Below are 12,708 nucleotides of genomic sequence, written 5' to 3'. Positions count from 1 at the left end.
GAGTAACCCTATAATCTTTTTTTTTAAATGACATCAACCCTATATAACCTTAATCGAGTAATCTCTATAACATTAATCAAGTAACCCCATCATTGTTGCTGCTCACACAGTCACATATAAAAGTCAGTGAACTCCAATAGATCTATCTCAAAATTAACCTGAACATTTAAAATCACAAACTGTAAACTGTCGTGAAAGAAGATCCCAAAAAGTAAAAAATTAGTGTCATATTAACATTATTTTTTGTAACTTTATATCATATCAATAACATTAACTTAATTTATTTTGATTTAGCAATTTTGTATTTTGCAATAACTCCTCTAACACCACTATCATTAGAAACTTGTCTGAATTTACTAAGAATTGAAATAATTACTGTATAACATATTGGAACTTAGCTTACATTATTTTTAAAAAATATTTTCACACATATACAAGTAGGTTTAATTTTGTATTGAATATGGAAACCTAAACATTAAATAATCAAACTCAAAACTGAAACAACATAATTACTCCGTAATAAACTTGAATTAACATAAACCCGAACCAAACTGAATAAAAATGACCAAATTAGACCCAAACTTGAATAGACTCGGTCCAGAATCAGCTTTGACCATGGGATGTACCCAATTGGTTTGAATGAATCAACTCATATCATGCCTGATTTGAGCTACTCGTTTGCTAAGTCTACTAGTCTACGCTAGATTGAACTTGTGATACAAATATTTACATTATTGTATACTAGAAGCCCTAATGTCCTTTTGTTTTCAAGTAACCCCGGCCCGTTTTATAGTTACGACACTTCAACCCATCTTTTAAAGATAATTGTCCACCAATTATGAGACAATCATTATCTAGAATTAGAGGAAGTATTATATAGACTATTACATACAAAGTATTAATTATTACACTAATTTAATTGTATAGCAGTTGCCAATAGTAATCAATACTCTCTCACTATGTGCATGAGTAATTCCTTAAGTATGTTGTAAAGATGGTATTGGGTTGAGTTGACATGTGATATAAAATGACCTAACACACAAAAAAAAAAAAAACACGATATAACATGAAACATTGTTGTGCATTTCAAGTTGCGAGTTGAGCCTGAGCTATGTTGGAGAAATACCAAAATACACAACAAGATATAGTCTGAAATGACAACACGTGTTAAAATAAGTTGAAATTTGACTTAGACACGTAAGCACATCATGACATGGTGGCATTTGGGTTTGAGTTGTATATAATATAATTCATCCTTTTAGAATTTTGGACAAGACATGTAGCTAGTGGGCTCAGCCAGACCAGGTGTAAGCCCGTCGCAAGGCAGTGCATGAGCCTAACACGCCCCAGAATATAGGATTGTAAGAAATATATATTTCGTATAATAGCCTATACAATATTATGCGCACATAATTTGGTCCTACCAAAAATTAGGCTTTCAATGTCTCTAGTATATGATACTTGAAGTAATATATTTTTCAATTATATAATTCTAGGTGATCTAGAATATAGAGGGGGCCATAAAATAGGGGGGAAAAGTTTACATAAAAAAGGCCTACCATATTTAGAGTTTTTTAATCACATCAAAATTATTATTCCTAAATAAAATTAGGAGTGGGATTATAGTTCTCACACTCTTCACTTCATCATATATACCAACCCCACTCCTATAAATTTGCTAACTCTTCTAACACCCCTCTCAAAGTCTCAATTATCCACAACTCATTTGTCCCTCTCTTTCTCTCTTTAAAACATTTTAATTACAATCAAATTATTTTCAAATGGCTAACTATTTCACAGGAAACTCCAATATTTTGTCATCGAACAATTCATTTACATTTCTTGATAATGATCTTAATTGGGACTTAACAAATCCTTTCATGGCAATCAACCATTGTTTGGTACAAAATTCAAACTTGGATTATCAAAATTTGATGGGTTTTTCCAATGATCAAATTACTCTCACTGAACAAACATCTGAACTTCAAGTGAAAATGTTTGGAAACACTCAAGTTTCAGAGCAAGCTCAAGCCGATTCAGCCGTGTTATCAGGAAATGGAAATGAATGCAGTGGAAGTGGAATAACCAACAAAAGAAAAGCAGAGGATTTGGCAGAGAGTAGCAGTTCTTTACATTCATCATCTCCTACTTCTAAAGATCGAGCTCGAAAGAAATATGTATACCCATTTATCATCCTGCTTAGTTTTTCGGTTTTATACAACAGGTGTATTATATACTGACAGTTTACTCACCTAAATCACATTAAAGTCAATCATTTCCGAAGTTGACTATTATGTGATCACGGCCACGGGTGATTAAGCCGGTTGTCTACATTATACACCCGTTGTATGCAAGTTTTAGTTTCGTCATTGATCTGTTAGGCATCAAACTAATCAAAATTTGAAAAACATTATTTCGAGTCTAATTTAAATCAATGCTGATATATTTATGTATATTTGTAACAGAGCTCAGGCAGAGGAAAGAGAAGCAAGAACAATGATAAAGATGAAGGAAACCCGAAAGAAGTTGTTCATGTTCGAGCAAGACGTGGCCAAGCTACAGATAGTCATAGTATTGCAGAAAGGGTATGTATTAATTCAAACATCTAAATAATTAATTAGATATTAATTTAGTGAATAAAATGGTAGTTCTGCTTCAAATTGTAGAAAATTATTGATAAAATTTTGCTGAATTATTTGGGTTCTTCAGGTACGAAGAGGAAAGATTAATGAGAGACTTAGATGCTTACAAGACATTGTTCCTGGTTGCTATAAGGTACGAATTAGTCTAGTTTTAAATATTATATGTGACTATTAATTTCAGACAGGTAGAGTATTATATTGTTAGTTTTACATGAAATAATTATATGGCGGGCTGTTTAATGCTAATTTTGATTGCAGACGATGGGAATGGCCGTGATGTTAGATGAAATAATCAATTATGTTCAGTCATTGCAGAATCAAGTTGAGGTGAGTTTGTGATTCTAATAAACTTTTAGCTTAAGAAAATTAAATACCAGTAATTATTGTTACTGAATTATCATTGACTATTAATTTTTTTTTTTTTTTTTTTTATTTATTTATTTATTTTTTTTTTTTTTGCCTATTCAGTTTCTTTCAATGAAGCTTACTGCTGCCAGTCAATTTTATGATTTTAATGCCGTAAACGAACCTGTGGAGAAAAAACAGGTATATATTGTTACGCAACTATGCACTTCATACGTAGTACGTAGAAATAGGTACACCCGGGTAGATGCAAAAACTTGAAATGTATTTTAATTTGGTTAATTTGTTGATTTTCTTACAGAAGATAAAGGGATGCAACAGTGAAGAAGTAGAAGATGTGCAAAGGATAATTAACAAGGGAGGATATGATGAAGCACAAACAAATTTGTATCAATCAACATGGCCCTTTTGACTTGGAATTTGGATTGTTGCTCCAAATTGCTTTGTATTTGATTACATATGATTCATCCCCTTGTTATTGTCATCTTTAGAACCCAACAAATATAGCAAAAGAACAAAGAAAATTCAACAAATTATTTTTAGAAATTGGATAGAATAGATAATTTTCAATATTTCAATGTAATTCATTAATTATTTGAGAGAGTTGTCGAATTTTTATTGGCTTATTAAAGGAGAAAGAAGCTTAATTACCTTTTTTTTTTTTTTTTTTTTTTTTTTTTTTTTTGTATCATTGGTTTTTTATGAATATAAAGTTGGTTGGATCTAGTAGTTAATTATTAAGTGGTTGCCAATGTTCTAGAGAACAAATAAAAGTCCTTGATTTGATGTTTTTGCATTCCAATTCATAGAGTTAAGGTGTCGACCATAAACAAACAACTGAAAAAAATTGGTATATGCTAACAAATAAGAAATGATTGCATGCAAATTATTATCTTATTATCACTATTACATTTAAAAGGGTGGTCCATAAGTGGGTATCAAGGACTAAGGGTTTCAACAAGTTGGTCAGGTGTAATGAAGGGACGATCTTAAGGGAAACTTGTCCTGGCGGGTGTAAATTGGATAAGACGGATTGAACATTGTCAATTTCAACTTTAATCATTAATATTAATATAAATTTGATATCTAATGGGGTGTGACGTGTGAATTGGATGTGTTGTATATATTGAACACTAATAAGTTTAAATCTAATCAAAATTAATTGAGCTTGATATCTAAATTCAAGACCAATTTAAAATCCATGCTTATTTATGTCAATCTATTGAATGTCGAGTTAATGTAGTTTATGTTTGTGTGGTTTGTTGTCTGTTGGTTTTTATTTTTTATTTTTTTAAGTTTGATGTAGTTTGCCATGGTCGTTAGTATTGGTAAATAATCCCTAGTTTGTTGTCATGATTATGAGAAACAAGGGGAAATTGGAGGGTTAAATTAGCTACCTAACTATTCTATTAATTTAAGGGGATATAGAGCTTATGTTATTGCTTGTGTTTGGATTAAGTTTTTACTGTATATTGAAGAAATGAAGTTGCCCTTTAGGGTAAGTGCCAATAAGGCATGTCAATTTTAGGAAGCATACATAGTTTCGACTCCTTTCATCAAGTTGTAATTTCGTGTTTAAATTAAAATGACCTTCGCACCAAAACAAACAACTTCAACTTCTTGTTTGTGGTCAAAAACAGAAATTCAATCAAAAATTTTAAATTGACATTCAATTTATTCTATATTGCCCCAATGAAACCCACATTATCAAACAAACATGTTTCATATCCTCTAAATTGACAATTCATACTCTTATAAATAGTGTTTAGACATTATACCTTTTCAAATGTTTATTTACTTATTTATCCTCATTAATATTAAATGACTCCTTTTTTAAACTTTTTGGAATAGTGTGTAACCATTTATTCTCTACCTTTTAGAAAGTCTAAGTTAACTCTTATGAATACTGTTTGGACAAATATACCCTCTAAAATGTTTATTTACTTATTTACCCTCATTAATATTAATTGAAAGGAATTGTGTCCTTCCAACAAGTGTATTATTCCGATAGAGGGTTCAGAATTATTAGAAAGCTAATTCTTCAGTGAGGTCAAGTGATCGGAATGCCTAGGTGGAGACCGCTTCCGATCAGTAATATTAATGTGTAATGAATATTACAGCTTAATCTTGACTGAACTCTTCGGGTCACACCCAATCGAGTAACCGATCCGAGATGACGAATCAATCCGAAGGATTAAAAGAGTCATTAGAGTATTACGAACAAAGACATCGGATGTCGAGCTTAGAGCGTCTAAAACCGAGCGTCGCAAGTCGAGTCGAGTTTAGAATTCGACGAGACGATAAAAATCAACAAGCGACAAATTCGAGCTAAGCCGTAGCCTCGTATTGGCCTAGCCATGCGAGTGCTAGGTTAGCCTAGGCCACGCACCATGTTGCTAGCAGCGCATGCATGCTAGCATCGCATGCGCTGGCTAGCTAGCTGGTGTGGCATGGCCAGCATCGCTGGCGCGCCAAGCATGCTAGCATGTTAGTGACTCGCACATAGCAACACTGCCGCAAGCATCGCAAGGCCAACATCATGCAAGTGCTTGCTGGGCCTTGCTACCACAAGCATGCAATGCATAACACTCGCACAGCCGCTCGCTATGCGTGCTTGTGTTATGGGTTGTGCATGCGTGCTTGCTAGCGAGCAACACCAAGCAGCAACATGCAAGTTGGCTGGGCTGTGCGTGCTAGTGTAGCAGCACTTTAGCACCATGCCACTCGCACAGTAGCACACACCAAGCAGCAGCAGCAACATCGCATGTGTGTGCACTTGCTAGCTGTGTGCTGGCTGGCTGCGCATGTGCTGCGTGCTGGTTGGCTGGGCTGCCCGGCCTTAGTGCTAGGCACCAGCTGGCAGCCTTGGAAGCCAAGGCAAGCTGCTAGCAAGCCAAGTGGCAAGGTAGTGTGCCGGTTTTTTGTGGGGACCGAAATTGAGGAGTTGCTTGGTGAGCAAGGGGATTTGGTCCCCCCTCCCCCTTGAATGGTCCTCACCTACTCTCTCCCTCCATGTGACACTTGGAGCTTGTTGATTGATCTTGCATTTTTATTTTGTTTTTGATTAAAATAAAATTGAAGAAAATGCAAATCTCCCACATTGATGGGAGAAGGGAGATCAAATCTCCTTTCCCTATACATACCAAGTTTTGGGTTTTGGAAAAATCACTTGAGTTGAACTCAAAAAGGCATCTCCCTATAGGTGAAAAAACCTTTAAGTTCGTAATACTCTAGTCTTTTGTTGGTCTAGCCCTGACTAACCTTCGAGGTAGAGGCCGTTTGGGTCGGGTCTCGAGGGTGGACTCCGTCGGAGGCTCTCGCGCTTGCGGAGCTAAGGCTTTGAAGTCCGAGCTCTATAGGAGCAAAGCACGCGTCGAAGGAAAGAATGTCATTTCCCTTTCTCTTTCTTTTGTTGTTTAATTATGTGATTGCATGCTTAGTTGCTTTAATTAGTGGGCGGGTCTTGGGCGGGTTTCTCTTCCGCGTAGTGTTGGACGTTACGAAATCCAACATTAATTGACTCTTTTTTTGAACTTTTTAAAATAGTGTGACGCCATTTTATACCCCTAAAAATTATTTGTTTATATAATATTCCTTATAAATCCAACCAACTAATAAAGTTGTGACATAAGGCTAATTGAAATAACTACTCGGACGTGGTAGTTATGGCGCCCACATCGTGTGCGTTAGCCACCCTAATATTACGAAAAGTTACCCTTTTATACTACAAAAGTTACCATTTTTATAACAAAAATTTAACCCTTAAAAAATATTTATAATATACTAAATTAATCATATTAGCCTTCACGGCATGTATTTATTAGATATTACACGTTAAAATTTAATCAAAATCATACAAATTATAAGTTACCCTTCACGGGGTTAAAGTTACCATAAAAATTGTTAAAGTTATCCTTAAATTAACCGTCTTGCAAGAAAATTAACATAAGCCCACCTTACGCAAGACTTATTGAAAGTTATTAAGATAGGTCTATAATCTTAACTATATATGATAAACTTTCTGTAATCATCCCAACCTATCAATTAACTATGGATAGTGTCATGTGGCCTGGTGACCATTTTTGCGATACTATGCTAGTATGCTGTGACTTGTCCGAAATGAAAAACTTAAGTTATGTGTTTTGGTGCAAGTTTTTTTTTTTTTTTTTTTTTTTTTTTTTTTTTTTTTTGACGGGGATAGTGCAAGTTATTAGTATCATTGCATGTAATTCTCCTTAATTGTATTTATATGTGTATCATGCTTATGGCACATGTTGATTAAGGTGTCATGCATAAGCAATCTAAACTAGTCCTATGATAAATGATATCAGAACCGATTCAACATCGTTCCAGGGGAAGGGGTTCCATTCCTCATCGATCAGCAAAGTCCCCATATTGGTATATAGGGGCATCACTGGAGGGTTGCTTTTTGGGGGGAACTTAACATGAGGGCAAGCAAGTGAGCTTGGAGGAGCACGACTCCTCTAGGTTACGTAGGTAAGTAAACAATACCAGGGGATAAGGTAGTCCCCTACCCAATTTGTCTCTAATGAAGATTGATCAAACATGATTGTGAGATGTAATCCTTACCAATATGCTAAGTGCTACATAATCTTTCTATGAATTTTATTTTAATCTATCAAACATGCATTGTAATTTATATTCACAATTTTTTTAAAAAAAATTACTTCCTTAAATTGGATTGATTATTAGAAAGTCAACGGTCAAGCTGCACCACAAGGCCCCCTAGTTATTTATTGAGAAGTAGAGTCGAAGAAATTTACACATTGTTCGAATGTAGAAGTTAACTAATTAAGATACCTACCAAGAATTGAAATAGAGCGAATATTATTGAAAATGGAGATAGCAAGAATGTGGGAAATAATTGGTGATTATGCTAGTTTTGAGAAAAAATACAAGAGCAATGATACTCTTATGAAACATCCCAAAACATGAGATTCTAATAATTTTTTTTTTTTTGAACAGTAGTAACTTTAATATAAGACGAAGGAAGTAATAAACTATTTCATATTACATAAGTAGTTTACGTTAGAAAATATCTTTATTTATAATTTTTTATACACCTGTAAATGAATTGGCAATTTGGCACCAGTAACAAATAGTGAAATAATGGCAGATAAAATGTTTCTCTCGAGGAAATTAGCCAAAGACATGAATTAATGCAGCAAGCTAAGAGTTGGGCAACAATATTGACAGGGTAATTGTCGCACAGTGTTGTCTTTAGTTCCTATGTCTTCACATTTGGAGTTACACTAAATTGCTTGCTAGAAAACGACCCTTTTTCATAAACTAGGACACTCATTATTCAACGGCAAATAAGATTTTGCAATGACATGCTATTATAAGGGGTGTTGTCTTAATATGTAAATACCATAACAAAGTTGGTAGATCCCACAAATAGATGGTCTAGATATCAATTTTAATGGACATTTTCTATTCATGAAGTAATTAACCCTCTATTTGATAATATCTTATCACGCTTAATTAACTAACCTTTTTTTTCCTTTTTTTTACGAGAACCTTTTTCATTTTGTTATTGAAGAAATTGATGAATACACCATGATACTATAGCAATTTTTACTACTGGCATAGCTAGTTGTATTTAAATTGGTCTAGCAGTATATATGAATTGTATATATCATAACTTCATCGGGTTTTGGTGGTAACGAACTAGAGATATATAGATCGAGTCTGAATTCTCTTATCCTCTACCTATATTTAAAGGGTCTTGTAAGCTAACTTGAGCTCCCGAATTGGATTGATCAATGAGAGGTTATAAATTATTGGTGGAATAAACTATTGAAGGGTATTAGGTTTATTAACATACTTGCCTATTTTCATGGCCACAACAAAGTTAGATGCATTGTATTTCAATTCCTATGGTTATAAGATAAGAGTGAAGAGAGTATGACAGCTTACGTGGACCATGTTATGCACAAGATTTGATAGGCAATGTGGGGTTTTCCCAATTTCATTACATTAATTCAGATGATTGTAAACCCCTTATAAAAACGACATAAAAATTATGTATACATTTGACTCCTTTTTGACCAAATTTTTTTTCATGTTTCTTGGGTTCTTGGGGCATATGCATGCACAAATTGGGTAAAGAAAAGAAAATGGTGGACCCAAATAGAGCAATTTGGATAGTGTCGCATTCCATATTAGGATTAAGGGTCATGTAGTTGGTCGAGTAGGAAGAAATCTATCATTCCAAATAATATGGGCAAGTTCAAGGATTCGAGTGTGTAAAGGTTCATGTGCCCATCATTAACCCTTTTTAAGTGGAAGTGGTGGTTAGCTTAGCTTGTCATACAATCAATTTTTTGTGCATCTATTTTTCAAGTGCTCATACTATTTGGTTAAGCTAAGGAGAGGTTTTTGTGCCATTTGTCGTGCCTATATATATTATGTGTGACATGATTGTTAGAATCTCGATTTGGATCTTATGAAAATTGTTTATAGGATTGTAAATTATATTGTTGATTATATTATTAAATAGGAACTCTAAATTCAAATTATGTTAAGATATAGGGCTTGCTTAATTCACCTTATCTTTGCTTATTTGAACTTATCTCATCTGGTCTGATTTAATCTAAACTTATCTGATCTGATCTGGTCTGATCTGATCTAATTGTCTGATTTGACCAAACTTTGACCTTAAATGTACGATAATTCATAAGGAAATAACATATCAAGTGGAGTATTGTTAGATTCGTAATAATGTGTATTTTATTAATATGTAATTTTCATAATTTTTTTCATTACCAAATTAAAGATATTTAGCGATAAAAAACTGCACATAAAACGATGATCTGATCCGAACTTATTTTTCTGATCTGATATGACCTGAACTTAATTTTTTCTAATTTGGTCTAATCTAAACTTATTTTTACTGAAAGAAGTAAAACTAAGTTGAGCTAAACAAAGCCTTAGCGTGATGAAAACTAACACTTTGTTTGGATAGAAGGAAAGGAAAGGAAAGGAAAGGAAAAGAAAGGAAGAGAAAAAGAGGGGGACAAATTCTCTTGTTTGGGTAAAGGATTAGGGGAAGGAAGGGAAAGGAAAGGGAGGGATCCATTTTCCGTCCTTCTTTAATAAGCATAATCTCTCCAAAATTGGAGAGATTTGGAGGAAAAATGGAGCTCACCTCCCCCTCCCTTTCTTCTCTCTTCCCTTCCTCTTCTATCCCTCCCCTTCCTTTCCTTCCTTGTTTCTTATCCAACAAAGCGTAAATGATGATCTTACGTCCCTATCCCTCTCATTAGATCTGAAATAAAGTTATAATTTTAGGAGAGAAACCAATTTTTTACATAATATTTTTTTTACTACGTATTAATTAGTTCATATTCACATCTATCTCATGATACTATATACAATCTCATCTTATCTTAATAATTAATTCTTAAATAATCTTAATATGATTGTTGTAAGTCATGCCAATTCGTGTTTACATATGTATAAATTAAATCATGTGCTACATAACTATTAAATAATATATAAGTTATTTGATTTCATCATATACAATACTTTTTTTTTAATTTATGAATAACTAGTTTAAGTCCCGTGCAACACACGATTTTACAATATTTTATAAAAAAACTACAGAAACTTATAATTTAACGTTTTTTTTATATTTATTTACAAATTATACCCTTCTAAAAGTATAATAAAGTTTCATATTCTTTAAAATTTTCTAAAACGTAAATTTTAGGTTGTACAGAATGATATACTGTATGAATATCTTTTTAATAATATATCTGCTTATTTTTTTATTATTAGTTGCTAAAAGACTTTATGATTTGCGAATGAAAGATTGCATCACATTGAAATTATTTCTTTCTTAATATTAAAGATGTCGAAGTATTGGAATAGAAAGAAAAAATTCAAAGAATTAAATTTTTCCTAAGATGCTTTGACCAAAAATTAAAAAAAAAAAAATAAATAGATTTTTTTAGAGGGAAATTTTTTAACCAAATATTGACACGTGTCATTTTTATTCACCTTTAATATGTAGTTATAGATTAGTAGTTGTTAAAAGACTTATTGATTTGCGAGTGAAAGATTGCATTACATAGAAAATATTTCTTTCTTAATATTAAAGATGTGGAATAATTGGAATAGGAAGAAAAAATGTTGTGAATTAAATTTTTCCTAAGATGCTTTGACAAAAAAAATAAAATAAAATAAAAAGAAAAATTACCAGACTTTTTGGAGGGAAATTTTTTAACCAAATATTGATACGTGTCATTTTTTATTTACCTTTAGTATATAGTTATCGATAGATTTCATCTAATCTTAATAATTAATTCTTAAAGAATCTTAATATGATTGTTATAGGTCATACCAATTCTTGTATACATATGTATAAATTAAGTCATGTGCTACATGACTATTAAATAATATATAAGTTATTTGATTTCATCATAAACAATACTTTTTTTTTTCTTAAATTTATGTATAACTACTTTAAGTCCCGTGCAACGTACGATTTTACAATATTTTATAAAAAAATTACAGCAATTTATAATTTAACATTTTTTTGTACAAATTATTCCCTTCTAAAAAGTATAATAAAGTTTCATATTCCTTAAAATTTTCTAAAACGTAATTTTAGGTTGTACCTGTATGATATACTATATGAATATCTTTTTAATAATATATCTACTTATTTTTTTATTAGTAGTTGCTAAAAGACTTATTGATTTGCGAGTGAAAGATTGCATTACATTGAAATTATTTAATTCTTAATATTAAAGATGTGAAAGTATTGGAATAGGAAGAAAAAATTCAATGAATTAAATTTTTCCTAAGATGCTTTAACAAAAAAATAAATAAATAAACAGATTTTATGGAGGGAAAATTTTTAACCAAATGTTGACACGTGTCTTTTTTTATTCACCTTTAGTATATAATTATAGATTAGTAGTTGCTAAAACATTTATTGATTTGCGAGTGAAAGATTGCATTACATTGAAATTATTTCTTTCTTAATATTAAAGATGTGGAAGTATTGGAATAGGAAGAAAAAAATTCAGTGAATTAAATTTTCCAAGATGCTTTGACAAAAACAAAAAATAAAATAAAAAAAAAACCAGATTTTTTGGAGGAAAAGTTTTTAACCAAATGTTAACACGTGTCATTTTTTATTCACCTTTAGTATATAGTTATAGATTTCATCTAATCTTAATAATTAATTCTTAAATAATCTTAATATGATTGTTATAGGTCATGCCAATTCTTGTTTACATATGTATAAATTAAGTCATGTGCTACATGACTATTAAATAATATATAAGTTATTTGATTTCATCATATAAAATACTCTTTTTAAAAAAAAAAATTATGTATAACTAGTTTAATTCCCGTGCAACGTACGATTTTACAATATTTTATAAAAAAATTACAGCAATTTATAATTTAACATTTTTTTTACAAAATATTCCCTTCTAAAAAGTATAATAAAGTTTCATATTCCTTAAAATTTTCTAAAACGTAATTTTAGGTTGTACCTGTATGATATACTATATGAATATCTTTTTAATAATATATCTACTTATTTTTCTATTAGTATTTGCTAAACGGCTTATTGATTTGCGAGTGAAAGATTGCATTACATTGAAATTATTTCTTTCTTAATATTAAAGATGTTGAAGTATTGGAATAGGAAGAAAAAATTATG

At 31.6% G+C, this 12,708-nt stretch overlaps 1 protein-coding gene across 1 annotated transcript; it reads left to right on the top strand.

Annotated features, from left to right (window-relative positions):
* Positions 1 to 1,485: 1,485 nt before the first annotated feature.
* LOC110702898 (transcription factor BEE 3-like) lies at positions 1,486 to 3,604 on the top strand. The gene is made up of 6 exons (XM_021880650.1): positions 1,486 to 2,177; positions 2,466 to 2,585; positions 2,710 to 2,775; positions 2,901 to 2,969; positions 3,111 to 3,188; positions 3,307 to 3,604. Exons 1-6 carry the CDS (start codon positions 1,782 to 1,784, stop codon positions 3,415 to 3,417), a joined length of 840 nt encoding a protein of 279 aa, XP_021736342.1. The 5' UTR covers positions 1,486 to 1,781; the 3' UTR covers positions 3,418 to 3,604.
* Positions 3,605 to 12,708: the final 9,104 nt, after the last annotated feature.

Source organism: Chenopodium quinoa, unplaced genomic scaffold (genome assembly GCF_001683475.1).
Source record: "Chenopodium quinoa cultivar QQ74 unplaced genomic scaffold, ASM168347v1, whole genome shotgun sequence".
Classification (NCBI taxonomy): Eukaryota; Viridiplantae; Streptophyta; class Magnoliopsida; order Caryophyllales; family Amaranthaceae; genus Chenopodium; species Chenopodium quinoa.
The sequence above is the reverse complement of the archived record's forward strand: the minus strand, read 5'-3'. Positions and strand labels throughout refer to the sequence as shown.